The sequence below is a fragment of the Taudactylus pleione genome, unplaced genomic scaffold, assembly GCF_031769625.1.
Source record: "Taudactylus pleione unplaced genomic scaffold, aTauple2 ptg000013l, whole genome shotgun sequence".
Classification (NCBI taxonomy): domain Eukaryota; kingdom Metazoa; phylum Chordata; class Amphibia; order Anura; family Myobatrachidae; genus Taudactylus; species Taudactylus pleione.
In genome coordinates this window covers 234923-262360 of record NW_028284416.1, presented here as the reverse complement: position 1 = coordinate 262360, position 27438 = coordinate 234923, and the positions used below count along the sequence as shown (strand labels likewise).

General features: G+C 47.9%; 2 protein-coding genes across 4 annotated transcripts; one reads left to right on the top strand and one right to left on the bottom strand.

Moving 5' to 3' along the window:
• Positions 1-1153: 1153 nt before the first annotated feature.
• On the bottom strand, positions 1154-21438 carry CUNH9orf43 (chromosome unknown C9orf43 homolog). 3 transcript variants are annotated; one of them, XM_088469031.1, is made up of 13 exons: positions 21398-21438; positions 18729-18944; positions 16559-16715; positions 15920-16022; positions 14927-15024; positions 13356-13443; positions 11097-11206; positions 10250-10457; positions 6781-6895; positions 5822-5956; positions 4166-4275; positions 2839-2953; positions 1154-1783 (listed from the first exon to the last, which is right to left on the bottom strand). In XM_088469031.1, exons 2-13 carry the CDS (start codon positions 18877-18879, stop codon positions 1611-1613), a joined length of 1563 nt encoding a protein of 520 aa, XP_088325157.1. In that variant the 5' UTR covers positions 18880-18944; positions 21398-21438; the 3' UTR covers positions 1154-1610. The 3 variants fall into 3 exon arrangements, with proteins under 3 accessions (XP_088325157.1, XP_088325159.1, XP_088325158.1); XM_088469033.1 differs by having other exon boundaries at positions 6781-6892; XM_088469032.1 differs by lacking the exon at positions 21398-21438 and adding an exon at positions 21309-21385.
• A 125-nt stretch (positions 21439-21563) lies between these two features.
• On the top strand, positions 21564-26525 carry POLE3 (DNA polymerase epsilon 3, accessory subunit). The gene is made up of 5 exons (XM_088469030.1): positions 21564-21732; positions 23052-23132; positions 24125-24210; positions 25193-25311; positions 26075-26525. Exons 2-5 carry the CDS (start codon positions 23067-23069, stop codon positions 26245-26247), a joined length of 444 nt encoding a protein of 147 aa, XP_088325156.1. The 5' UTR covers positions 21564-21732; positions 23052-23066; the 3' UTR covers positions 26248-26525.
• Positions 26526-27438: the final 913 nt, after the last annotated feature.

Sequence of the window (27438 nt, the reverse complement as noted above, 5' to 3'; positions counted from 1 at the left end):
GAAGAGCTGTGTCAGTGCAGACCCGGCTCCGGTGTGAATGGCACTGACTCGGGAATGTCCTGGGTCTGATCCGGTTTGGAACCCTATTCCAACCTCCGGGTCAGATCCGGAATTTAGGTATAAAAGCGATATTAGAGTGAATGGGTTAGTAGCTAGGGCAGGTGTAGTGGTTAGTGAGGGGGTGAAATTAACCCTACACCCAGAAGGAATGGCTATTGGTTATCAAGCCACGATAAGGGGAGTGTGAAATGCACTTTGTTGGGAAATTATACCTCATAAACATTTGTATTATTTATTTAGAATGCATTTAAGGGATTAAGGGGTCTATTTACTAAGCTGTGTTAGGAGACAGAGTGAAAAGTGATGACAGTGATAAGGTGCCAGCTGATTGGCTGGCACCTTATCACTTTCTTATCACTTTTCACTCTCTCCTAAGACTGCTTAGTAAATAGACCCCTAAAGGGGAATTTTAGATGCTTATGTAAAGCGTCAAATATTTATTAAAAAAATGTAATAAAAATGTTGTATAATTATTAGTACTAGATTGTCAGCAGCAGATTCCTTATTGGAAACTCTTTAGCCTAATCTACACAGCAAACTCTCTATGTGCTCTTCTGCCCTCTAGTGTTCACTTGGAGAAGTTCCAAGCTTAGAGTCACAGAGGACAGTGGGGGAGATGTATTATCCGGCGTTAAGGGCATAAGTGGTATCAGCGCACGTTATGTGCGCTGATACCGCTTCTCCCCCATGTATATTGTGGGATTGGGTTACAGTTCACGTGACATTCAGGCACTACTAACAGTACATGTTTTACACATCTCCTAGCTGGAGCACAGGCGTATTTATTACTGACTTCCACATTATAAAGGAACCCCAGGTGGTACTTATTTCAGTTGTGACTCTGTGAGGAGAACTAGAAAACATGCACTGTTAGCGGCCCGAGGAAATGATTTGAGAAGTGCTGACATGGGTGACTCTGCATGTGTTGATGATGGCTGATCCTGCTCTTGAATGAAATAAAAAGTCTAGTACAAAATCATATAGACAGAAAGCAGTGGGGATATAAAAAAGTAAGTGGTCTTATATAGACGTACAATCATGGTACAATATGTCCTGTACCTTACATGTGAGGCTATGGTTTAAATATGGGAAAATCAATCGTTTTATTGAGTGCCAAATAATATATTAGCAGTTACAGCAAGTTGTTATTACTGGAAGCGCCGGGAGCCCCCTGGCTGGAAACGCCGAGAGCCCACTGGTTTCTGGACACATGTCATTCAGAACCGTAACTAGACTTTTTGGTGCCCTGTGCCAGAAAGAGCATTGGCACCCCCTCATTTTTCAAAGGGACATAATGCACCCAAAAACGGGCCATGGCTTCATGGGGAAGGGTCAGGGAAGAGATAGGAGAGGCCAGGAGATGCTGGGGATGAAATAAGAGGAAGATACAAGCAAGAATGATAATAAACAGAAATTTGATAGGTCCAAACAGCGCCCCCTGACCTGTGGTGCCCTGTGCGATGGCACCGGCCGCACTACCCTAGTTACGGCCCTGATGTCATTATATGGAATATGTAAGTGAATTGATTTCCTGGGCGGTCACCGCTGGTTTAGCGCACTGGGGAGGGCGGTGGAGGGTTGGGCTGTGGCGATGAAACTCCTTGCTCAGAGGATTCCTGGACATCTGTCATTTCCAGGCTATGGCTTGAGGATTCTGCTGGATCGGGTGATACATTTGGTTTTGCCGATTCCTCTTCCTCATGGAGATGTCCCTGTTCTAAGTCTGTGTATAGAAAAGAAGCATGCAATCACTTAATGTACTCAATTAACGTTCTAGTTTAGATCTGCATCAAGCCTCATTAACCTTGGTAGCCAGCACTGCAATACTGTGTACTACAGTATCATTTAGCGACATAAGTGCGTCTGCGGTAGGGGAATTGTAAAACAGATAAGCGCCTACTGACTTCTCTGCAAGGAACGCCCTGCCCCACCCAATATCTGCCATCTGTTCCTCCACAAATGCCGGCATCTTGTTCTATAAATCTATATGCGCTTTGGCAGGATTTTACACGCACTTGTGCAAATCTCCAAAGAGTGTATTGCGCTACACAGTGGCCATATTGTGCTTCAGAATGAGGCCCCATGTTTATAGTAAAAGTTTCTTGAGGGCTGACTCTCTGAGCTCCTGCCAACAGCTATATGTCAGCAATCTTTTTGTGCTGGCTGGAGTTTGTATCGCACGGACCTGGATGTCTCCCCGAGCCCCCTTCGCTTACCTCTTGGTGGGGTTAGCTCCAGACCAATACCTTATTCTGTACTCGTGCTCTGTATATTTGATTTTCTACATTATTTTTTGTTGATTTTGTCATATTCTCCTTCTTGTACCGATTTAACGCGGCAATTTTGTGTCATTAAATGTGGTTATCGTAATATTTCCTACCTCCCATTATTGTCTGCGAGGCTAATTCAGTGTCCACGGCTGATCGCAGATTTACGACTATAGGGAATCTGTGCAAGAGCAGGTCCTGATCTGAGCATGTGCAGAACGGGTCTGCGATCCAGCATACAGTCTGCTGCCGTTTCTGGGCAGGGAGGGGACGGCGACGGAGTGGAGAGGCCAGGATAACCGCCGGCTAATGAAGATTTCCTGGCCTTTTTTTGTGCATCTGCGACGGCTGGGTTGCGTGACCCCGTGGGTCACTTAGCAGGCCGATGGTATAGCAGATGACCGGATGCTTGAACACAGCTCACATCGATTGAGGAACACGTGTGAGATAAGTAAAAGGATTTCTGGTTAGATCCTGGCCGGCTGCATAAAGGAAGTAGAGAAGAACTGACCTGGAAGTACTTGTGAGCTATCCCAGTCACCAGGCAGGTTTGCAGACTCGCCGTCTCTCTCCCCTTCTCCCGGGGCGTCCTGCTGGCTTTTCTTCCTGGCGTCCACCTCTCTAGGCTACAAGATTGAACGGCTGAGAATTTGAATGGAAGTGCCTCGATGAAGCAACAACTACAAGGCCCAGCCAACCAGCAGCTGGAACATGTAGTTCTACAGCAGCTATAGTGTCACTATGATAGCACCAGTGCTCTTGTCCTCTGAGCCACCCCTTTTCCCAAGGCCAACATTAAGGAGCAATGCCCTGACCACATTAAGGACCTCATTCAGAGTCGGTCGTAAGCAGCAGCTCGGTAGTACGCATCCGATGTTTCCAAACCACACATGCGTAAGATTAGTTGTGCGCATGTGCATACGAGACCTTGCGATCCATAATGTTGTCGATCGTACGGCTTACGAGCAGGAAGTGGCTTCCGAGAGTTGATTGACATGAAAGGCGTTGTGAGTGTTGACGGGGGTGGTGGTCTAAAAACGCAGGCGTTCCTCACCGTTTTCAGGGCGTTTTAGGGGCGTACATAAATTACCTGCTACAACCGACATAGAAGGCCGGAAGTAGTAAAACGTCACTCTGCGAGCAGGTTAGAGGCCTGGCTGATCGTACAGCTCGAGGTTGGGTTCGTGCTCTCGCAAGCCCCAGAGTACAATCGATACTATCGAATGTTAGTGATGTTAGGAGTGATGTTTCTATTTTGTGCCACACAATGCAAGCAGCTAATAATCGTTTGTTGTAGCTAATAACACTGCTAATTGGCTTGTAATTGATTCAGCTGCGTTTGCATTAGAGAATAATAAGAATAGATATATTTCAGGGGGATGGCTTATTCTATGCGTGTTTTGTTAATTTTTGGTGTAATTTGCACACAACACAAGCGGCTGCAACCATCAGAAGAAAATTAACATACAGCGACAGACAACGACTGACAACGATCGACTCGATCGCTAGCTGCTATCACTCATTGTTTTTTTGTTTTTTTTTCTGATTCTCGATCGTTAGGCATACGACCGAGCAGCTGCTTACGACCGACTCTGAATGAGGTCCTAAAACCGTACTAGAGCTCTTTGGTACTGCAGTAAAGCCTTTTTCTGATTAAACAATGAACATACATTTATAGGGAAATGTACAGAGATTTAAGTGAATGAAAATAGAGGAAATTATATTTTTCCTTTCACATTTTGAAATTTCACACAAACAGTATAAGTATTACAGTATAGACCCCATCGGGCCAATATGGGCCTGCGGAGGATACTACACTGTAATATAATATTACTCACTGTGTTATAGGGCTCCGTGCCTGTCTCAGAGCTCTGTGAGAAGCTGGCCGAGGATGGAGAATCTCTGCTACCGGAGTCACGTGACCGCGCCACATCGCAAACCACAGAGCCTATTGGCCAGATAGAGACTGCTACAGACCATATTGTCACATACACTAACAATGTGGAAAACGTTCAATGCTTTGTTTAATATATTACGTTGAACATAGCTCAAGAATGTAGATAAAAGAGTGACTCTGCCTCAACGGAGGCAGCCATTTTGTAAAATGAACAGGTAGTTATGAAGAAGCGGCCTATCAATTCACTAGGGACCAGTGACATCACTGAGGCACCAGGTTTCCAAATGGCTGCCTCCTCTATGTGAATCAATGGGTGCAAACGGAGAGGTTTTTTTTATTCATTTAGACAGACATTGACATCCAGACATACACAAAATGGCTATCGCTATACATTTACTCCCATTATAGGATCCCAGTTCTCAAACCTTTGTTAACACAACTTTTCTGAGGCAGAAAGACCCACAAAATTACTTAACTGAGGGACTATCTCAGAGATGTACGGAACTCCGATGTTCACGTACATCTCCGATTGTTTGAGATATGCGCAGAAGCCACACTGTGCATGTGCAGATCTCGCCTTGTAGGCATCCCGGGGTAGAGCCAGGGGCAGTTTCTCAAATCGGAGGCACGGTTCCTCCATTTTATGGGAGTGTCGAGGACAGTGACTGTGGCCCTGATTCAGAGCCGGTCGCTCTGACTATAGCGAGCGTCCATGATGATGGTTGCGATGGTCAAGACCATCGTGACCATCGGGCTTGCGACGAGACCCTTGTGGTAGGGTCTCGTTGCCGCAAGCCTCAGAGAGATTCCGGCTCTAACAGAGCCGGAATTTCTCCACTGACATCACTTGTGATGTCGGAGGGGCCGGCACCAAATGGTAGGCATTCTCATGGGAACGCCTCCATTTGGGCAGCCACCCCCTGGCCCGCCCGCCAAAGGGGGCGTGCTATCACTCAACATCGACAGCACGCCCCCTTTGGTGCGAGACCCGGAGCGACGGATTGCCCGTCGCTATTCGGGTCTCGCGCATGCACACGACGGAGCCGGCTCTGTCGTGCGCATGCGCTCTGGGCCACCATCGACCCGGTTGCAAGCGCTCAGCGCCTGTGACCGGGTCTGAATCAGGCCCTGTGTCTTCTGATGCAGATTCTCTGGCCTCGGCAGCGGAGATAAGGCGGCCATTCTGAGTAGGCGATGGTCGCGATGTAGGTCAGATGCTGCATTTTAGCACGCAGCCCTCGGCTCTGCGATGTCAGCAGTATGCGCCTCCTGCAGCATTAGCGTAAATTTGCACAACCGCTGCGTAGAAAAATGCAGCAGCTGTGCCTTTAGCGTCCATTTCTGAATCAGGCCCTCGGACATGGGGTATACTGTGATGCTACTAGCTTGTAGTGCACTGAAGGCTGTATTCTCATGAATATTACTTCAGGTCACAAAATGGCTGCCTCCGCTGTGGCTGCACATTCATTCGTACAGATATAGAAGATTCATGCTTAGAAATACTACACATCATTCCAACGCAGAAAGCATCATGGACACTTTCTCAACAAATACACAGTAACACAGACATTCCCACCCTTCCTATGTGTATAGTCACCTTCCGGTGTCTCTGGGACTTGATGCTTGTGGTAACTGAGTGCGGAATCCAGGTCATTGGGGAAAAGTCCTAAGTAACCAATTTGCCCAGGAGCCCTCAGCTTGTGGCATCGTTGACCTTTGTCTGCTCTGTGATCTACAATTTAAAGTGAACACAGACATTAGCACTCCACGGCCTCTGCAACAAGCTTAAAAGGGTAATTCCTCTAACAAAAGGTTTTTCTTAACTAAAATCTTCATTAGTACTAAAATGTACTGTAATAATTCCTGGTACTTGAAGCAGGATAACCTGAAATAGTCTATGGAAAACTCGGAAACACACTGCTGTTGCTATTTGACAGATCAATATATCACCAGGGAAACAAACTGTCCACTGAAAGGTTTGTTTCCATGGTAACAGATGCTTCTAAGAGATATTAGTTACTGCCAGTCTATTGGTGCGTACACATGGGACGATTAAAATGCACGATATGAACGATAACGATATCGATCATATCGTCATCATTCATATGGTGCATTTTTTGGTCCCTTCCAACCCACCAACGACCTGCGATGCGCGTGCATGTATGGACAATAATGATTTCGTCCATCGCCCGTGCATGCAGGCCAACCTGCTCGATATCGACCAGGTTACTATAGGTACCCGCGATGGTTGATCGCGGGTCGTTGGTGGTGTGCTGGATGATCGATATCAATCATCCAGAACTGCGGGAAGGTGCAGGACGATCAGTCAGCGATATCATTATCGCTGACTGATCGTACCGTGTATACGCACCTTATGTGCTAAATGGCAGCAACAGTGTGTTTCTCAGTTTTCAATGGGAAATTTCATGCAATTCAATTTAGACTATCACCAGTTTTTCACCTTGAAACTGGCACTGCCCAACACAAGGAAGGATGGGTCCGGGCCCCGATAAGATGTACTCCCCAGATGAACTGGTTTACATATATTATTTTTACCTGGTGGTTTTATTCTGCGGCTGGGTCTGGACAAGTCAATATACTTCTTCCACAGGTAATACTGGTTCCTGATGCTGTCCAAATTCATCTCCATGTTATTCAGGGCTGCAAACTGCTAGAAGACATCGTACAAAGTGTAAGCGACTCACACAGAGGAAACATCTGGGCAATACATAGAGTAATACACAGTCCAGTCACATTATTATGACCACCTCCTACATTTGACGTTGGCAGCGCGTAGCCCATGAAGTACGTCACGTGCCGGGCGCTGGCTTGGTGGGTATATAAGGTGTGCGACAGGCCGTCTGCGCACATATCGCTCGTTGCCGTCATGGGTAAAAGGGGCGATTTATCCGAGTTGCAAAAAGAGATGATTATTGGCTTTCGGGCCAAGGGTGGCAGCATTTCTAAAACAGCGCAGTTTGTGAACTGTTCGCGTGCTGCTTGTGGTGAAGGTGTATCGTGACTGGACAAATGGCACCACTGCAAATAACCGACGTGGAAACTACGGAGCACCACGTGCCATTGATGTGAGAGGTGAACGTCGGCTACGAAGGTGCGTGAGGGCCGACCGACACGCTACAGTGGAGAGGCTCACCGTCAAAATGAACCTGGGGGCAACCAGACGTGTGTCTAAAATGACAGTTCAGCGAACCCTGCTGCGTATGGGGCTCCGTAGCAAACACATGGTCACTGCGCCTATGCTAACGAAGGTGCATCGGCGGAAAAGGCTTCAATTTTCACACCTGTATTGGAATTGGACCTCCGCTGATTGGCGAAGGGTTGCCTTCTCCCATGAGTCACATTTTTTGCTTCATCGAACGGATGGACTTTGGCGTCTCAGGCGAGAAACATCGGAGAACAAACACCCTGCAACCATTGCTGGAAGAACACAAGCTGGTGGTGGCAGCGTTATGGTCTGGGGAATGTTTTCATGGCATTCTCTGGGCTCACTCATCCATATTGAGGGCACCCTCAACCGATTTGGTTATGAATCCATCTTTGCAGAGCAGGTACACCCATACATGCTGACTGTCTTCCCTGAGGCGGATGGGATCTTCCAGCAAGATAGTGCGACATGTCACATGGCTACAAATGTCCGACAGTGGTTGGACGCGCACGACCCAGACTTCCAAGTACTTCCCTGGTTCTCTAATTCCCTGGCGTTGAGCATCTGTGGGACCACCTCGATCGTTGTGTTCGCTCTATGGATACTCCACCACGCACCCTCCAGCAGCTGTGGGATGCACTGCAGTCAGCATGGCTCCAGATACCTGTGCCAACCTACCAGCTCCTTATGGAGTCACTCCCAGCTCGCCTAACTGCTGTCCGTGCTGTACACGGTGGTTACTCTGGCTATTAGCTGGTGGTCATAATAACGTGACCCGACTGTGTATATTCTTATACACGTCAGGTTACATTTATTTTTGCACTCGCAAGAGCCTCAACCACTTACCTAGCTAATATTTTTTACTATATAAACAATTTTCTGCGGGGGCCATCCTAAGGATCACCCATCACTGCTGGCTGGGAAGGAGCAGAGGGAGGCGAGACCACTGTAGTGCAGACATCCCACGCTGATGGGCGATCCTATTGTAGCCGTGCCCCTGGCAGTGCCTGTCGCAGAGAAGGGAAGCCGCAGCTTACCTGATCCCCCTAAACCCGGGCTGCCGGAAGACCGTCTTCCTGCAGCTGTGGGTCTGCAATCCTTTTCGGATCGCCCTTCTGTACCCTGGCCCTGGGGGGGGAGGTTGCGGCGGCAACCGAGGTACCGGCAGGGTAGGCTGAGCCCAGCAGCTGCCGGAAGATCACCTTCCAGCAGCCACCGCCGCAGGCAACTCTGGAACGGTCAGATCAGATGCAGCCGTGCCAGGAAAAGCCCAGGCAAATGGTTAAATTGGTTAACATGTCTTTGACTGTCATGTAAAGATTCCTATATCCGTGACACTAATTCAGTCACAGGCTGCACTCATTAATATAAGCCCACAAAATGGCTGCCTTAATGTATACCAGTGTTTGTGGAGGAGCAGAAGTGGGGGGAGTTGGGCGGCGCTAGGGCTAAGGGCAAGATTCAGACCCGCTCACTAAGCTGCGTTCGCATGCAGCTGGCCGATTTTCGCTATCTGCGCATGCGTACGCATCACATTGCGCGTGCGCGAACCAGTGTGAGCGATCGGGAAGTGTACACTCACTGCGCATAGACTGCTCGTCTCACTGAGTGACAGGAGAAGCCGTTTGTGGGTGGTGATGGGCTGGCTCCTATAAACGGGAGAGTGGAGGTGCGAACGCAGGAGTACCTGAGTGTCTCAACGCCGTTTCAGAGGCATGAATAATTTAGAGGCAGCGTCATAGTACACGTCACCTGGTGTATTTCACACTGAAGTGCTCGCAGTGCTTGCGGTAGGGTATGGTCAGCCACAAGCGCTGCGTTCGCTGCCGATGGTACTCGATGTACCGATGGTTGCATACATTTCCTGGAGATGACGTGCGCAAGTGGGCGTCTTAAGACAGGCTGCTGGGCGTCTGCATACACAATGCGATCGCACGCTAAGTCAAAGTGGGCGTGCTAATGCCTTGCCGTGCGATCGCTTGCCTTGCCGAAATTTTAATAAGCATCTAGCGTGCGATCGCATCTAGCGAGCGGGTCTGAATCGAGCCCTAAGTATGGAGCAGGCATGCGGGCACACCGAGTTTTGGAGAGTTGTAAGGAAAACAAGATTGACTTTAAGGAGAGTGTTATTGAATTCAGATGGAAGAATGGTGGGGGCATATTTTTAGGGGTGTTCCTTGCTGCAAGGAAAGAAATACAGCATTTACCAATCCACAAAAACATTTTGCGGCAGCTTGGAACATTCGGACACTGTTGCGATTTACTAAAGATTTTAAATATGAAACGTAGTAGTGTTACCCGTAGCAAGCAATCCGATTATACTATAGCAAGCTAGAATATGGTAGACACAATCTCATTGGTTGCTACAGGCAACACCACCACTCGTCTGTTTTGGAAGCCTTAGTAATCTAACAGGGAGACCATACAAACTCCACACATATGGGCCATGACTGGGAATTGAACCCATGACCTCAGTGTTGTGAGACAGTAATGCTAACCACTGATGACCAGACTTAATGCTAACCATTTATGACCACACTTAAACGTGAATCTCTCATTTTTGAATAGAGCAACTTTTCAGGGTCTTTTCTCTGTGATGTAAAATGCTCCAGTCACTTAAACACACTGGATCTCATTTACACAATGGATGCACAATGCTTTGGTTTTGCACCGAGAAACCCAACATGGTCTGCCCAACGCCTATCAAGGTGCGCACAGCCTCTCCACCCTCTAGATCTGCCTTCTATTTTGGAGAGACATCGCCCGCATGTGGGACAGTGACCATGCACTACGTAACGAAAGCAATACAAGTACAAATACTAACACAACGCATTTCGTGGATACGCGGCTGGAACTAACCTGCTCATCCAGCCTGTACACTGGGCCGCCTGGTTGCGGTACAGCTGGGCTATGCTGGCGCCTCGTGCTGGTGTCATGCAGAACCACGCGCCGGTTCTCCAGTAATATGTTATCAAGTGCTGGATAAGCTTGGGACTCCACGTCTGGGTAATGGGCATAAAGTCTTCTCCTGTTCTTTGCCATCCCCTCAGGGTGGTCCTTCACAGAGCTGAAAAAAAAAAGAACAACAGTAACTTAAGCGCTATACTACCCCCTGAAGGTGGCAACAAACAGTGGCATAACAAGCAATCATCGGGCCCCATAGCAAAATTTAAGAGGTCTGCTCTCTGCAACAATCGTCCATCCAGACGCGCCTAGGATGCTCTACACAACACGTGTGGGGCCAGTGTTTGCGTAGTGAAACCCATCCGGCTTTCAGCTCCTGAATATTATAGTTCCATAACAGTAGACAAGCCGGTGCTCCGCTATGCATATGCTCCTCCACCCCCCCCCCTTCAAACACACACACACATACTCAGAAGAGCATGGAGCCTTCGGAGCAGTATCACCGGTCTCCTCTCACTGTCTAGCTCCATACAAGTCACACACGGGCTGTTCCAGGGGTGGTTATGCCTGTGGCCAAAAACGTAACGCCTAAACTCGCCATCATCATTATCCTCAGCGCATGACAGTCGGCATAAAGATAATATCAAATAAGACTCACTGATAAATAAGATAAAGTACGTACAAGAGTGATGAAGGACATGCAAACACAGGTTACAGAGACATCTTCATTTATTAGAGCTTCCCATAAAAGCAAAAAGCAACTGATAATAAGCAAAATTAAACGAGCAGTAGAAGATCTAACCTTGCCGTCTTCCAGGTCTTTGCGTGAGCCGGGACGGGTGGCGAAGAGCTGGCAAGTGTGAGATTATGGGGGCAACCACCAGTCGGGGGTTTCTTCTTCCTCTGTGCTGGCTAAACAGAAAGCAAACAACAACTATTATACCCTGTCCAGCGCAAGCTATTATACTCCCAAATAAATTATATTGTGCCATGAATCCTATACATACATGTTTGGGAAGACTCATAATCAGATAATCTTGCTAGCTCAAAAATGTCCAAGTCGATATTTATAGCAAGAGAAAAGCCTAGAAATATCAAATCCATTGACCATTGAAATAAAATGAATTATGTTTCATATATATTTCATCTGACAGTCCCATCTAAAGCATAGATAATATTTATATATTTCTCTATGCTCCAGAAAGTTATTATGACAAGGTTGGGGGCAATGTATTCAAAACTTTCTTGGAAAAAAAGAAAGATCTATTAGCAAGAATTGTGACTTTTTTACTTATATTAAATAAAAAACATTTAATAACAATCTGTCTTTGTGTTCTTACAGCATTTGTGTTTGGTTTACCAGAATTGATTAAAATAGGTTGTGGGTGCATTTTAGTATAAAAGTCAGGGAGTAACCTAAGACTTCCTCAGAGTGTCAACTCTCAAATTAAGGTGTCTATTCATTTAGCAGAGAAAAGCCCTTTATCAGTGATAACAGGGCTTTTCTCGGCTTCTCCCTATTCATAGAAGGGGTTACCGTGGAGAAGTCTGAGATTTCCCCAGTGGTGCCCCTGATTAGTATATACATTGCTTCCCCATACAGTAGTACGGGGAGAACTATTCATAGCAGCACGGAAAAGCTCAGCTTTCCGTTTTGCTTCTAAAAATCTTTTTTTCATCTCAGGATGGCGTAATGAGCCTCCTGAGGGGAGAAGAGCAGCTCCCCCTGCTCTCCCCGCCCCCTTCACCAGCAGCAGCCAATCAGAGGAGCCCAGGGCATATGCATATGCCGGGTCCCTTACTGTCCGCTGCTGCCCCAGTGTTCCCCCGGCCCGCTCCTATCCCCTGGCTCCGGTCTCCTCTGCCCTAACTGTCCTCCTTCCCCCGCCTCCCTCGCACAGTCCCACACGGAGCACTAAAGATAGAAGACAGCGGCCGGCGAATGCGCAGAAGAGGAGAGCCTTACCTAATGAAGAGCACTGCAGGAGAAGACAGCATCGCTGGAGTCCTGGATACCGGTTCGCATCGCAGGACAGAGGACAGGTAAGTTTACATGAATTGCTACTTAGACAAGTTATATATCTCATCAAAACAATGCGATATATAGTGATAAGTAACAATTCAACTTCGCAGATCTACATGAATAGACCCCATAGTGAAAAGTAACAATCATATCGCAAGTTTTACATGAATAGACCCCTAAATCTTGGCTGTAGCAGTAATTTGTTTATTAACAGTCATTGCGAGGTACATTTATTGTGTTTTTAGTTATTCTTAGACCAGAATGATTATGTTTTAGCTTGCGAGATGCATACACGGGCGCAATTCTGGCGAGTCTGTCCATAGTTTTAAACTGGCATTCATTTAAAAGGCAAAAATAACCTGTTTTTGTCTTTTAGATGACTTAGAAACAAAAAAAAAAAAGGTCAGTCTCATTGGAATCACGCCAGTGCCTGTCTCTCACAGACTATTATATAAGCCTCTCACAGACTATTATATAAGCCTCTCACAGACTATTATATAAGCCTCTCACAGACTTTTACCTAAGCCCCTTGGTGTGTGTGTGTGTGTGTGTGTGTGTGTGTGTGTGTGTGTACTTTAAATAAAACACATGTATTCCCACCCACTGCATGTGCCAGAGTGGATCTTATTGTAGTGATACTTAACTGCCTAGCATACAGCAGTGTGCATATTAAAATGGATTCCCCTAATGGAACAACATTTACATTAAATGCTGACGATTTTGATGAAATCTCCAAACTTTTCAATGAATATTTCTGAATGTGACCAGTTATTCTTTCATCATTTCAGGCAGGATGACCCACAGAACTCCAGCTGTTGTGGAACTACAAGAGGCTAGCAGGGCATGGCGAGACTTGTAGTTCCTCAACAGTTTCAGAGCCTCAGGTTGACCTAAGACAACTTTCTTTACGGTCATCCAATTGTAATTTAATGCATGATGTCAGGTCCTGATATGGACATCGCTACTGGATCTTCCTCACGAATTATTCTGGTTAATGGAGCATATTCTGTGCGTGATCACGAAGAGCGACTGTCTCACCAGAGCAGGGTTCCGAGATCCCCCCTTCGCTTCTCCCAACATGTCTGTGAGTGTCAGGTATTTAATCTGGACCTTCTGAGGTTTCCCACTGCAAACAAGTTGGAGAAACATAATTTGAGGTTAACTAGAAACTACAGGAGCTCATTCAGACCCGTTTGCTATGCTGCGCTCTCTCGCAGCCATCAGGGGGCGGATATGCAAATTCCGCGATCGCACGGCCAGGGTTAAGGACGCCCTCTATGTCTTAGAGAGACGGCAGAGTGACTGCACGCCGGTGTAAAGACGCCCACTTTTCATTCTAAGCACACGTCATCTCCAGGAAGTGTCTGATTATTCAGTAACATTGAGATCCATCGGAGCTGCTCGCAGCCCTGGACGTAGACTCTACCCCGCCGCAAGCACTGCGATTACTGCAGGCTGAAATACAACCTGGTGACGTGTACAATGACGCTGACATGCTAATTATGCACGCCCAAAGAGCGCTGTTTTGACAGTCAGACACGCCTGTGTTCGTTCATCCACTCCCCCATTTTCCTGGACCTTCCCATGTTACCACCCACAAACGGCGCTATCTGTCACTCAAAGTAGCGTTCAGTCTTTGTGCTATGAGCGCACGATTTCCGAACACAGTGACTGGTTCGCGCACAGGCACTGCGACTTATATGCATGCGCACTGCAACTTATACACATACGTATATTGAATGCCACACACAAATACAAAAGTGTTGAGGTAAAATGCTATTTTAGAACATAGACCAATTACATGTGTGCTTTCATCTAATAAACACACTCTGAAACATGACAGCTAGAATCTGGTAGGTTGCAGTGAGTAGAGCTCCCTTTCCCTGCTTACCAACATTCATGTTCCTGATTGTGTTTATACATGAAATATATTATAAGTAATCTATGCATTGCCCCCTTTGCTGCACAATCAGGTACTTTGGGCCTGATTCAGAGCCGCTCGTAAGCGGCCGCTCGTTCGTTCCGAGCGATGTTCGCACATCTGCGCATGTGTATGGGTTGTAATGCGCATGCGCCAACCAGTCAGTGCGGTCAGAAATCGTGTGCTCGCAAAATAGCGAATGCCTGCTAATTTGAGTGACAGGATGAAGCGTTTGTGGGTGGTAACAGGGGAAGGTGCTTGAAAACGGGGAGTGGTGATCTGAACGCAGGCGTCCCAAACGGTCAAAACGGGCGTTTTAAGGGTGTGCATAATTAACAAAGCAGCGTTATCGACCACATCACTTGGTTGTCTTTTAGCCTGAACTGCTCGCATGATTGCGGTAGGAAAATGCTACCACAAGCACTGCGAGCAGTTCATACGCTTTTCGATGTACTCGATTAATCTAATAGCGGAGATGACGTATGATGCGAGTGGCCAGGGGGCGTTTTTTCAAAATAGCGAGCGCATGGTTCGTTCGCTCGTTCAGACATAGAGGCGTCAACAGACCGCAAAGAGCGAGCGCTTAATTTAAATATCCGGCCCCTTTTTCAGAACGACCGTCCGCAAATAGCGTCCGGCTCTGAATCAGGCCCTTTGTCTGTAGGGTCCCAGGGTTTCCTACACATACCTGTCTTTTGTCGGAGATTTCTGCTGGGAGTTTGGCACCCAGACCATGGTCATGTGTCTGCTTGATCCATCTTTGAAGCGGGGATCAACTACATCCACCTGAAAAGCAGGGCATTGTGGGTAGAGGACCAGGGGTATACAGTACATAGCAATCCAGCTTAAAGAGGTATAAATAGAAATTACACCTGTCACCTACTGTACACAAAATGGGCATCATTTTGAAGCCTATCCGCTTTAAGGGTGCAGAGAAAATACTACCTGCGTGTAGCACACATTTACAGGGCAATCTTATTTTTACACTGCGTTTGAGAGCAGAGTTAGCCCCTTTCCCCTAGTGCAGCAATGTTTTGTCTGAATGTACAATTGTACCTTCTACCTATATTTACTCGCAACTCTAAATATTGCTCAATGGAAGCAGGCATGTTGTTGTCTGAGACGATATTCTGCCTATTGTTGAAGAACTAATGACATCACTGAGGCATGAGGCACCCAGTGCCTCGGCCCATGAAACAGCTTCCCCAATGTGTGTAGGCACCGGGTACTCTTTACATGGCTCCATCCGAATCCCTTACACAAACATATAGATATATACTTTTGCAGAAGATTATTATTTTAAAATCATTCTCCTACATTTCGATGGCCCCCACCCCAGTGTCAGCTGCCTCAGTTTACCTCTTTATAGGTCTCTACTGGCAGTATCTAACAGTCAAAGGGAGCCGGGCAGCTGGTTAGGTACATAGATAGATAGATATGGAATTTTGTAAACCACTTAGTGAGGCCCAGATCCTGTTTTCCCTCTCTCCCGGAATGTCCCTGAGAATCATACATATCGGGGAGTGTTTTCCACAACCCAGGCAGAGAAAACAATTCACCCAGATGCCTGGGGTAGTGGCGGACCACTCACGTTTGATGGCAGAGGACACTAGAACAATACTGCACAGACACAGTGCTAGACACTCACTATCCCCCACTACCCAGACCACGCGCTGTTTACCTGCTTAGCCTTCCTGTGAGAAGAGGTGTACGATACGGGGCTCCTAGATGGTCCTCTCATCTCCCTCAATGAGTTCATACCCGGAAAGAGCACTTTGTCCATACTGAGAACACAAAACAGAGGATTGTGCTGATGGTGGAAAATAGACTTACGGCCGCCATCACTCCGCTGAAACACTATTAATAAATATCTTATAGGTTAGTGTCCTTTAATAACTAAAAAAACTAAACAAAATATAAAAAGTCCTGTCAGGGGTGGATCTAATGACAGGAGGGGCACCAAGATGGCGCCTGCCCAGAATATTACGAAGGCTCGCGCACAGTGCTAGAGCCTTAGCTATCTTCTGTGTATGCACAATTTCTTTGTAAATACGGCCATATTTCCAAATAGATCGCCGGCCAGATTGCCGTGTAGAGGCAACGGGGGCACAGCACGTGCCTGGTGAGATTAAAAAACATTAATCAATCTAGAATATGATTTAGAAGCAAAAATGCTTTACTTAGATAACTAAAGTAACATTTTCTATTACTATCTGCTGCTCCAGGCACCTTGTGAAGGAGCGGATGCAGGACAAAAATGGGTTTATATACCGGCTATAAATAAATGGACCCCTTAGTTATATACAATTCCCAGACCTACCTGCAGGTGGCAGCGCTGTTGTACAGGTTGCACTCCCTGGGAGAAGTTACTGCGCTGAATTTCAATAAGGAGGATACTGGGAAGTGATGAAGTTCATTTTCATTTGGTGGCGTTTGGCAACTTGGCAAAGTGGTCACACTCAGGACCGGGAGTCCACCTGTTTGAGATAGGAGTGTTTTATTCAATGGCTGTAATAAACACATGACCACAGTAGCCTGTGTAATGGTTAGGAGCAACTGGGAATGTAAAACATGAGTTACATTAAGGTACAAGTTACAATATAGTTATAATGTATCATTGGTCTTGATGGAAACATACACAAATATTACTGAATCGTAAATTGTACATGCAATCAATTGCAATCAAAACTATACAATCGGATTGTACAGAATCAAATTGGAGAAATTCTGTTTCTTAATGCACTAAAACTGTTGTGCGTTTTGTAATTGTACAATTCTTCAATGCAGTCGGCATATGGTAAACAGGAAAATCTGTGTGTAAATGGGGGTAAGGGGTAAGGAGTTAATATTTTCATGACATCTCAGTGCAAATCAATTCAGTACTGACCAAATGTCATCAAAATAGCCGACACGTGTCCCGATTTTCCTGGTGACATTTGCAGTTCCCAACAAGCAAACCAAAACCTAGCTCAGATGGCCGTAGTGTGGGTGGATCAGGCGTGGTTTAGCGGTTTGGGGTGTGCAGGATTATTTGTCCAGATTTTACAATCACCATTATAGGCAGATATTTTAGTGTGTGGCTACATGGCAGATCAAAAGATACAGGGCCTGATTCAGACCCGCTCGCGAGCGCTATGCGCTCGCAAGCGGGTCGATGGTTGCCCAGTGCGCATGCGCACGACGGAGCCGGCTCCGTCGTGCGCATGCGTGAGACCCGGATAGCGACGGGCAATCCGTCGCTCCGGGTCTCGTACCAAAGGGGGTGTGCTGTCGATGTTGAGTGACAGCACGCCCCCTTTGGTGGGCGGGCCGGGGGCGTGGCTGCCCAGACGGAGGCGTTCCCATGGGAACACCTACCGTCTGGGGCCGGCCACACTGACATCAAAAGTGATGTCAGTGGGAGTGCTTTCGACTCTGCTAGAGCCGAAAGCACTCTGGGGCTTGCGGCAACGAGACCCTACAACAAGGGTCTCGTCGCGATGGTCTTGACCATCGCGACCATCTTCCTGGCCGCTCGCTATAGCTGTGGGTGGTCACCCACAGCTATGTGAGCGGCCAGGAGGCCGCTCTAAAAAACCAGAGGGCCGGCCCTGATTCAGAGCGAGCGCTCTGTCAGATCGTCCGGCTCTGAATCAGGACCACAGTCTAGAATTAAATATCTCAATTGGGTCATTAACTATAGTTTAACTGCTCCCACAGGTTATGAAGAAAACATTCTTCTCTTCTCCCTTTTCACAGAGCTCCACAAGAAAGTTTAGCAAGCCTGAGGAATAACTGACTTATACTAAGACAAGATAGCCAGAGGAAACGGTTGAATTCACCATATTTCTGGCGATATCTTTGGGAAGGTGGCGTCGGCACAAGAGTGCCAGTGTCAATGCTAAATTCTGCACATCCGCCATCTTTCCAAAAACATTGCTGGAAAGATGCCATCAACTTGCAGAATGTAGCTGGGGAGGGGGATCAGATGCCCATGGACAACCCCACTGTTACATGAATAACATGCTTCATTGGGGTCTATTAAGTTGGACACCGATATACCCGTAAAGCTTTTCACAGACACCAATAGCGGAACATGAGGGCAGCTAGCCCCTTCTCTCAAAAATATGTATTAGACTCTGTAATAATGTCTGAAGGAAGACTTTCTGAGCAATGAAGCCAGTTACATTTTATGGCAAGAGCGTTATATACGCGTCACAGTACATGATGTGGTAGTTGGCGCTCAGCTATGGGCGCCTCTAAGTCAGCATGGGTCATTTGTGTGTGGTAGTTGGCGCTCAGCTATGGGCGCCTCTAAGTCAGCATGGGTCATTTGTGTGTGGTAGTTGGCGCTCAGCTATGGGCGCCTCTAAGTCAGCATGGGTCATTTGTGTGTGGTAGTTGGCGCTCAGCTATGGGCGCCTCTAAGTCAGCATGGGTCATTTGTGTGTGGTAGTTGGCGCTCAGCTATGGGCGCCTCTAAGTCGGCATGGGTCATTTGTGTAGAGTACCTTCATCTTGTGAGGGTAATCTGGCGACAAACCCGAGCGGCCTGTACCGCGGGTTACCCTGCTCTATCCTCCGGAAGGACAGCCAGCACTGCGGGTGCGGACACACCGATCTCTCACACATGGTTTCATCCAGTTCACTGTGCGTCGCCATCCCATCCTGTGCGATTGAGGCAGAGGGGGACCCCACGCTATAAGCCTCCGCTCCACACTGAGCATCTGAAATCAACACAGACCAACTAAATGTACAGTCAGTGTAGTGTCTAAAAGATAATTACTGGTAAAATATTATTCGTCATGAAATAAGCAATAAACTATCATTACTTTTAGGGTATAATGGGGTCAGGTGACCGGCTCCTCTCCAGCAGTTGTGGAGCCACGACTTCTGGCATGCCTGATCAGCAAGAGGCTAGAAAAGTATGCTGGGCCATGTAGTTCCACCCCCACTGGAAAAATACTGACATGGCATGCTGGAACCTGTAGTTTCACAGTTGGATAGCCAACTGACCAAATTAAGGACCTGATTCAGACCCGCTCGCTAGGATGCGTTCGTTCGTAGCTGGCCGATTTTCACTCTCTGCACAGGTGTACGCATCGCAGGGCACGTGCGTGAACCAATGCGAGAGAACGGGAAGCGTTCGCTCGCTGCGCATAGACTGCCCAGCAGAGCGAGTGACAGGGGAAGCCGTTTGTGGGTGGTAACAGGGGCTGGCCATTAAAAACGGGGGAGTGGAGGTGCGAACGCAGGCGTGCCTGAGCGTCTCAACGCAGTTTCAGAGGTGTGCATAATTAAGACGCATCTTCATAGTACACGTCACCTGGCTGGTTTTTACACTGAAGTGATCGCAGTGCTTGCGGTAGGGTATGGTCAACCATAAGCGCTGCGATAGTATCCGATGGTACCTGATGAACCGATGGTTACATACACTTCCCGGAGATGACGTGCGCAAGTGGGCGTCTTAAGACAGGCTGGTGGGCGTTTGCAAACACAAAATGATCGCACGCCAAGACAGTGGGCGTGCTAATTGCCTGCCGTGCGATCACCTGCCTTCCCAACGCATCGAGGGAGCGGGTCTGAATGAGATCCTGAGTGCCCTCAGCAGCAATCAGAAGATGCTGCAATTTTTGACCCCAGAATATTATGCTCATGTAACTGGTGTAAGGGACACTGGGCCTGATTCAGGTCCACACGCAAACGACGATGTTTGTAGACTGAGTGATTGCTAGCCATTGTGCATGTGCACGCGCTGCAATTCATTTGCGCTTATGCTTGCACACGGGATTCCCTTGCAAAGTGAGTGACAGGCAGTCAGCGTTTGGGGGAGGTAACGGGGAGTGGCTAAAGAAACGCAGGCGTGTCGGGACCGTTTACCTGCTGTTAGATGGGAGTGCATAAATTAGCCACTGCAATCTCCTGCGCAGCATGAGAGCTCTCTGTGTGTCAGGAGCATTACAATCCTTCCACATTCCGAGTGCGGCTGTATACGGACCTGTGTGTCCAGCGACGACTCAGGCCCTTTATATTTACTGACAATATGTCAAAACAAAGTCACACTACTGTCTATTGGTGTAAAAAAATATATATAGATTTTGGTAAAATTAATGGGTTTGGGCACCTTCTGCACATGAGAATGCTTTGACCAGCTATCAGCGGTAGGTTTGAAAATAGAAGGGGGGTATTTACCCCTGCAGAGGGCAACTTATAATGGGGTTCGGGGCCACTTACAACCAATCACATGCTGCCTACTACACAGTAACATACCCATGCTCAAACCAACCGCTAATAGGTATCCAGACCAGCATCACAAAGGAAAGGTGATCAAATCTTCTGACGCTACTAAATAACACAGAGCCTGCACCACATCCACCGCCTACACCCGCAGATGCCACATCCACCGCCTGCACCCGCTGATGCCCACATCCACCGCCTGCACCCGCAGATGCCACATCCACCTGCAGATGCCACATCCACCACCTGCACCCGCAGATGCCACATCCACCGCCTGCACCCGCAGATGCCACATCCACCTCCTGCACCCGCAGATGCCCACATCCACCGCCTGCACCCGCAGATGCCCACATCCACCACCTGCACCCGCAGATGCCACATCCACCGCCTGCACCCGCAGATGGCCACGTCCACCGCCTGCACCCGCAGATGCCACATCCACCGCCTGCACCCGCAGATGCCACATCCACCACCTGCACCCGCAGATGCCAACATCCACCACCTGCACCTGCAGATGCCACATCCACCGCAAACATCCAGAGATGCCACATCCACCGCCTGCACCCGTAGATGCCACATCCACCACCTGCACCTGCAGATGCCACATCCACCGCCTGCACCCGCAGATGGGTGTTACACCCTTAGATGCAATAAACTGTATAAGACTAGGGTCATTTCTGTTATACATTTCCATTGCAAAAAATAATTGAAGGGAATTCCAAGTCCTGTTCATGGGCTCATCCTGTGATCACAGCAGAGGGCTGGAAGCATGCAACACAATCTCCAGCAGTCATAGAACTACAAGCCCCAGCATGCTCGCCCAAGCTAGGTCGGGTAAACATAAACGGCCTAACCTGGTGTTAGAGGGTCTCTCACATACACAGACAGTGCAGACAGTGCTTTGGAATTGAGAGATAAAAGTTAGTAACCATCAACCACTCACCCAGCCCTGGTTTCCATGACAGCAGAAGACGCGATCCCGCCCCCTCCCTGCAGCCGCCCCGCCCCCCGGGGAGACTTCTGTGTAGTGACTGAGAGTGACTGGCAGCGCTTCCCTGACTTAAGATGGTGGAGTGCAAGCCAGGCATGCGCACTGGGATGCATGAGAATCAAGATGGCGGCGGGCGGTGGAACGCATGCTGTGCACACTAGGGGGCAGCACCGGGTCAGACACTTGTAATGTGACTGTGCTGTGCTCAGGGAAGTTGAGAGCTGGTCCTGGCGGGAACTGAGGTCCTAACAGCAGTGGGTGCACCGGAGAGCAGAGACACCTGGCGGGTATGATGACTTACGTCCCTCCACACCCAGTATCTGCACACAGAGTGGCGCTTTGTTGCTGTGGAACTACAAGTACCAGCATGCCCTGACAGGCAGAGCCCTGTTGTTCCCCGAAATCTGCTGTTTGCTAATTGTAGCTATAGAATCCCATCCCCTGCTGCCTGGAAACCCCCTTTGTCTTTATTTTCTTACACATTGTCCCTACTTTTGGTCTGATACATGGATAAAACTCCCCTATATGGCTAGTATTGGGCTCCAGTGATTATCATAACCACCCAGGGGGTGTATTTCTGTAGACCCCGCGCTAACTGAGAACCTGTAATGCTGCTTTTTTTTTGTGGCCGTTCAGCTATTTAGCAATCTGGGGCTCCGCGGGGGGGTGTTTCATCTGCTTCACCGCCAGCCTAGCGCTGTCCGCGAGGTGTCGCTTTAAAATGCCCGTGCGTACACTAGTTTGATCCGGTGAGGATGAAGCGAAGCCTTTCTGGCTTTGTACGTCCCCCATTGCCTGGTACAGCTAACGCTTTTTTCCGCTGCTTGTTAAATTGTGCGAACGCCACAGGCTATAGGGATGCGGTAATCTGCGAATGTCCAGTTGCTGCAAGATAGATACTCTGTGGTATCCCTGTTGCCAAGTAGGAGGAAGCGGTGATAACCCCTTTCTGCCGGAAAAAAAAAAAGAGACCAGAAAAAGGAATTATCATTGCCTAATAAATAGAGCCCTATATATGCAGCCGGCGTAATTCATATTAACATGGCTGATCTGGTGACTCTACCATTTGCGTGGAATGGGCAGCCGAGATGCCTCCTGTCAAAATACGGACAGCAGCATCCCGATGGTTGGTATCCTTACCCTCCCCCCTTCTCCCTCTAACCCTCCCTGTTAGAACCTAACCCTTCCCCCTTTCGTGCCTACCCCCCCCCCCCCCCCCTGTCCTTAAAACCTAACGCTAACCCCGCTATGCTACCTAAACCTAACCCATCCCCAGGCGGCTAAAGGCTGAGACGCCCCCGACTTACCTCGTTCGGGCTGGTGTCGGTATTAAGATGGGCGTCAGTATTTTGACGCCTATCTTAAGTCCCGTGTCGGGATACAGGCTGGCGGCATGCCGTCTGCCGGGCTGGTAACTACATCCCATTTGCGTCACTAGGTTTTCTTTCTCCTGTGTGTTAGTTCCTGGGAATATTAATAGACCCTTAATACAGCTTATTTTATATAAGCAGAAGGGCCGGCTTGGTCCTGGGTTGGTTGCTGGTAGCAAATAACTGAAGATGTCTGGAAAATCCAGCACTAAATGATCACATTCTCATTTTTATAGCTGTAGCTGATCGAGATGGCCGAGAGACCGGAGGATCTGAATCTACCCAATGCCGTCATTACGCGCATCATTAAGGAAGCTGTAAGAATTATAATCAGTATTTTGGTACTATGTAGTGAACTAGAGATTTGCGCAGTGGTGATGACGGACGCAAGTGTCTGATGCTTTTAATCTGCGCACGCGTTCATGCCGCACAGTGCGTACATATCGACGGTTGCCGCTGGGAATTCTCAGAACAAATTCATACGCTGAGAGAGTCAATTTCAGGGAGTGTTCCTGGGAGGTAACGGGTGGCTAGCCAGATGCTGACGTACCGCCGTCAACAACTGCGTCTTTTGTCGCACTGGCACCGGCGGCCCTGTTCCGACTCTTTATCCTCGCCTTCATAGGGCGGGTGCAATGCCCAGTGGTGCATTTTTTTACCAACATGGACAGATTAGCGCCCCAGCAAGGGGGTGTCTCAGTAGGAAGCCCAATAGCATAAAAGCGCAGTGTCTCTGACACTTCATAGAGAAAACTACTTTACGTCTCATCCAGATAAATATAAGTATAGATAGTAAATGGTGACACACGTGAGGCATCCTTTCTGGGTGCGTGTAAAGCGAATATGGAACCCCTGTTGCGTGACCATACGCCATTTGCAATTTATTAAACTGCAGAGACAAGAAACTTCTTGTTGTGGTAGCAAAGCGCGATCATCACCGCCATAGTAAATGCTTGTATCCTGCAGGTTCGCGATGACACAAGCACAGACTTCTAGACTATTCCTTGCTAGGCATAAGTTTTTCTTGATGCAGGTGATGGTGACTGGCGTCAATATGGAAGCCAGCCGCAACATGAGTAAATTAATTTAAAAGATAAATAGATCAGCCCAGACCCAGGCTCGATTCCTCCCGTGTTTGACTGACAAGATTAGTCTATCAGAAGCCTGTACGAGAGCAGAGAGGCAACGCAATGACACTGATGCCTGCCGCCACAATTCGCTTGCTGGGGTTGGGAAAGCGACACGATGTACGTAGCCTGTAAATGCACTTGAATAAATAATCAGATCCTTAATGTTTCTCTTTCACCAGCTTCCAGAGGGTGTTAACATTTCAAAGGAAGCGCGCAGTGCAATCTCGCGGGCAGCCAGTGTCTTTGTGCTGTACGCTACCTCCTGGTAGGTGTCCACCGTATGGATCGTTGTATGTTTTGTGTTTTTTTTTGTATTATTATTTTGAATGCATCACCCACCATCTCTATATCAATAAAGTTAGATTCTCAGAGGAGGAGAAAGGGGAGGTATATTTCAAGTCCACTCTGAAGATGGATAAACCCTTTAATATCCCTTTTTAAAGTGTTCTGCACATCATAATGTATTTTGAGATGTGTTCTCTGCTTTTCAATGTTGTCTTTATAGCATCATATAGCATAGTTTTTTTTTGTTTGTTTTGTTTTTTCCCGTATTGCCCTATGTTATGAGACTGACACAAGTAGCTGTACTCTACTAGGCAACAACAAAATCAACTGTTCCGTGTGTGTGTCCCCTTCACTTGCCATGTGCACAATTAAGCCCCATGCACACTGGACGATGTGTGTATTAAGTGATATCGGCAGCGGGGGTGCCGACATCGATAGGTGCATACAGACTTTCTGATGCCGGCAACAACGGCAGGGTGGGAGTTGGAGCGGGGCCATGCTGCATTCAGCAGCATGGCATCGGTAACGATATCCCCAGATTGTGCTGCATGTACTGGTGTCTGGGGATATCGTTAACGACCCGCACGTTCGCGCTTCGTTCATCGTTTAGTGCATACACACTGGATGATTTGACCGATATATCGATCAACTATGTTGTTATCGTTCATAAGTATCGTCCAGTGTGTATGGGGCTCTAGTTTTTTGTTTACTACTAAACCCCCTTTTGAGTGCGGACACGACGATACAGTATATAGACTGTCCTATTCCCTGACCTATACCCTATAGAATAGTGAAGGTTACCCTATGAACTATGTAAAGTTAGTTTTATTTCTATGTATTGATAACGCACCTCCGGGACTCTTTATTGAGTCATAAACATGATGTAATATGCCAGTCATTATATGGGAACCTATCAATAGGCTGTGCTCTAATTGTCCTTTTCAATACTATTATTTCTTTAGCGCTAATAACTTTGCAATGAAGGGGAAGAGGAAGACGCTGAATGTGACGGATGTGTTGGCGGCCGTGGAGGAGATGGAGTTCCAGCGGTTCCTAACACCATTGAAAGAGTCCCTGGAGGGTGAGCGCTCCCGAATCCAAGATACAGTGTTTGACAGCTGTCGCCATAGTTTTACCATCCCTCGCTGTTATGCGATGGACTGTGGTCAGTGAGACCGCCAATCCAGAAGCAGAATAGTTGGGGCGTGGTATAGGGAAGGTTTGTCTGGAATTCTGTAGCTTTCCCCCATATATGATTTTTTATTTTTTCTCCCGGTAACTATAACCTGCAGAGTCCTCCAGTGTGGAATGCGTGGGTCCTCCCAACAGTGCCAGTGTGGAATGCGTGGGTCCTCCCAACAGTGCCAGTGTGGAATGCGTGGGTCCTCCCAACAGTGCCAGTGTGGAATGCGTGGGTCCTCCCAACAGTGCCAGTGTGGAATGCGTGGGTCCTCCCAACAGTGCCAGTGTGGAATGCGTGGGTCCTCCCAACAGTGCCAGTGTGGAATGCGTGGGTCCTCCCAACAGTGCCAGTGTGGAATGCGTGGGTCCTCCCAACAGTGCCAGTGTGGAATGCGTGGGTCCTCCCAACAGTGCCAGTGTGGAATGCGTGGGTCCTCCCAACAGTGCCAGTGTGGAATGCGTGGGTCCTCCCAACAGTGCCAGTGTGGAATGCGTGGGTCCTCCCAATGTTACTCGTGTGACTCACTGTAGCTAATGTTAGGTAGATGGTCACAGAGCGCCATATGTTAGTAAGGCCTTTCCCATGTGGTAACGTCTCCATCTGGTTGCTTTAGTTTAGCGACACGCAGAGATGGTTTTTGACTGTTTATTTCCTGTCTCAGCTTACAGACGGGACCAGAAGGGAAAGAAAGAAGCCACCGAGATGAGGAAGAAGGACAAGGACAAGAAAACGGATGGCGACGACCAGGACAGGAGCCGGGAAGAGGAGGTAGAGGAAGAAGAGGAAAAGATGGATGAGGATGAAGCGGTGGAAGAGGAGGAGGTGGAGAACTGAGCCACAGAAAGCGCACGGGGTGCCGGACATTTGGGGCACATTATCGTGACTAACTCCACCAGGAAGATGTTTGGGCGACAACCTCTTGCCCGTCAGACCTGATGTGCGGTCAGTCTTCTCCATAGCTGATTAGTGGCCGCAGCTGAGAACTGATTCATGACTGGAGAATTGCGCAGCTGGAGACGTCCTGTTTGTCTGCAGCCGGCTGGTTACGCGGACACCGTAGAAGTTTTTGCTTTTCGTTAATAAACAAGGAGTAGATGTTTTTTCTATTTAAAGCCTCGTGGATCTTTCTCCACATTAATGATTTTAATTACGCAGATGCAGCTAAGTTTTAAGGGGCAATTCTGTCCCGTCTGCCCCCGGCCCCCTGATGAGCCCCGGAACAGTGGTAGAGGTACTCCGTGGCGATATCTCCATTTTTCCTCCCAGTAATTAGCGGTGCTCATTGGTTAAAGATGGCGATTCAATTGGTTTATCCTGCCCGATCTCCCGTCTGGCCAAATAATGTCAGATGTCGGGGCTATTGGGCAATTTATATCTAACCTCTCAAATTGTCTTTACTACTGTAATTTATTAACTCTGTATACCAGACATAGTTCTGTGCTGTTGTTCTGCATATTCTATGAACAAACTTAGGGGTCGATTCAATAATGCGCGATGCAGTGCTCATACATACTTTACAGTAGCTCCTAAATTGCGTATTTTAATATGCACCCCTGGGGGTCAGTGGATTAATATGCAAAATTGAGGAGATGATCGCACCTAATTGAATCAACCCCTTAGCCTTGTATGTTTATTCTTATTCATACGCTGGACATGGCCCCTAGTCCTGCTGTTATATTTGATCTCCCGTCCATCGACCACGCCACAAACCTGTTGCGTGGTGGGTAGACTGTCAGAGGTGAATAAGATGTCTTTGGAATAAGGGGAAAAAAATGTGACATCTGTATCCAATGAAGGAGCGTTCATAAAACAGGAATTTAATTGGCAGTCAGGTGCAGCTCGCTTCTCAAATAGTGACGGTGAGAGTTGAACCCTCACTAACTTTAGGTGCGTACACACGTAGCGATTAGCCAGCGATACGATATTGCTGGCTGATCGTCCTGCGCCCTCCCTCGTGTGCTGGATGATCGATATTGATCTTCCAGCACACCACCTTCTCCCCGATGACTAAAGCGACCCGTGATC

Excerpts from the sequence above, each read along its gene's own strand:
- CUNH9orf43 (XM_088469031.1), bottom strand. The coding sequence starts at position 18,879 with ATGGCGACGCACAGTGAACTGGATGAAACCATGTGTGAGAGATCGGTG. Across the intron at positions 5,957-6,780 it reads CCGCAGAATAAAACCACCAG|ATCACAGAGCAGACAAAGGT; the intron begins GTAAAAATAATA and ends TTTAAATTGTAG. Across the intron at positions 1,784-2,838 it reads TAGCTCACAAGTACTTCCAG|ACTTAGAACAGGGACATCTC; the intron begins GTCAGTTCTTCT and ends TTCTATACACAG.
- POLE3 (XM_088469030.1), top strand. The coding sequence starts at position 23,067 with ATGGCCGAGAGACCGGAGGATCTGAATCTACCCAATGCCGTCATTACG. Across the intron at positions 23,133-24,124 it reads CGCGCATCATTAAGGAAGCT|CTTCCAGAGGGTGTTAACAT; the intron begins GTAAGAATTATA and ends CTCTTTCACCAG. Across the intron at positions 24,211-25,192 it reads GTGCTGTACGCTACCTCCTG|CGCTAATAACTTTGCAATGA; the intron begins GTAGGTGTCCAC and ends TTATTTCTTTAG.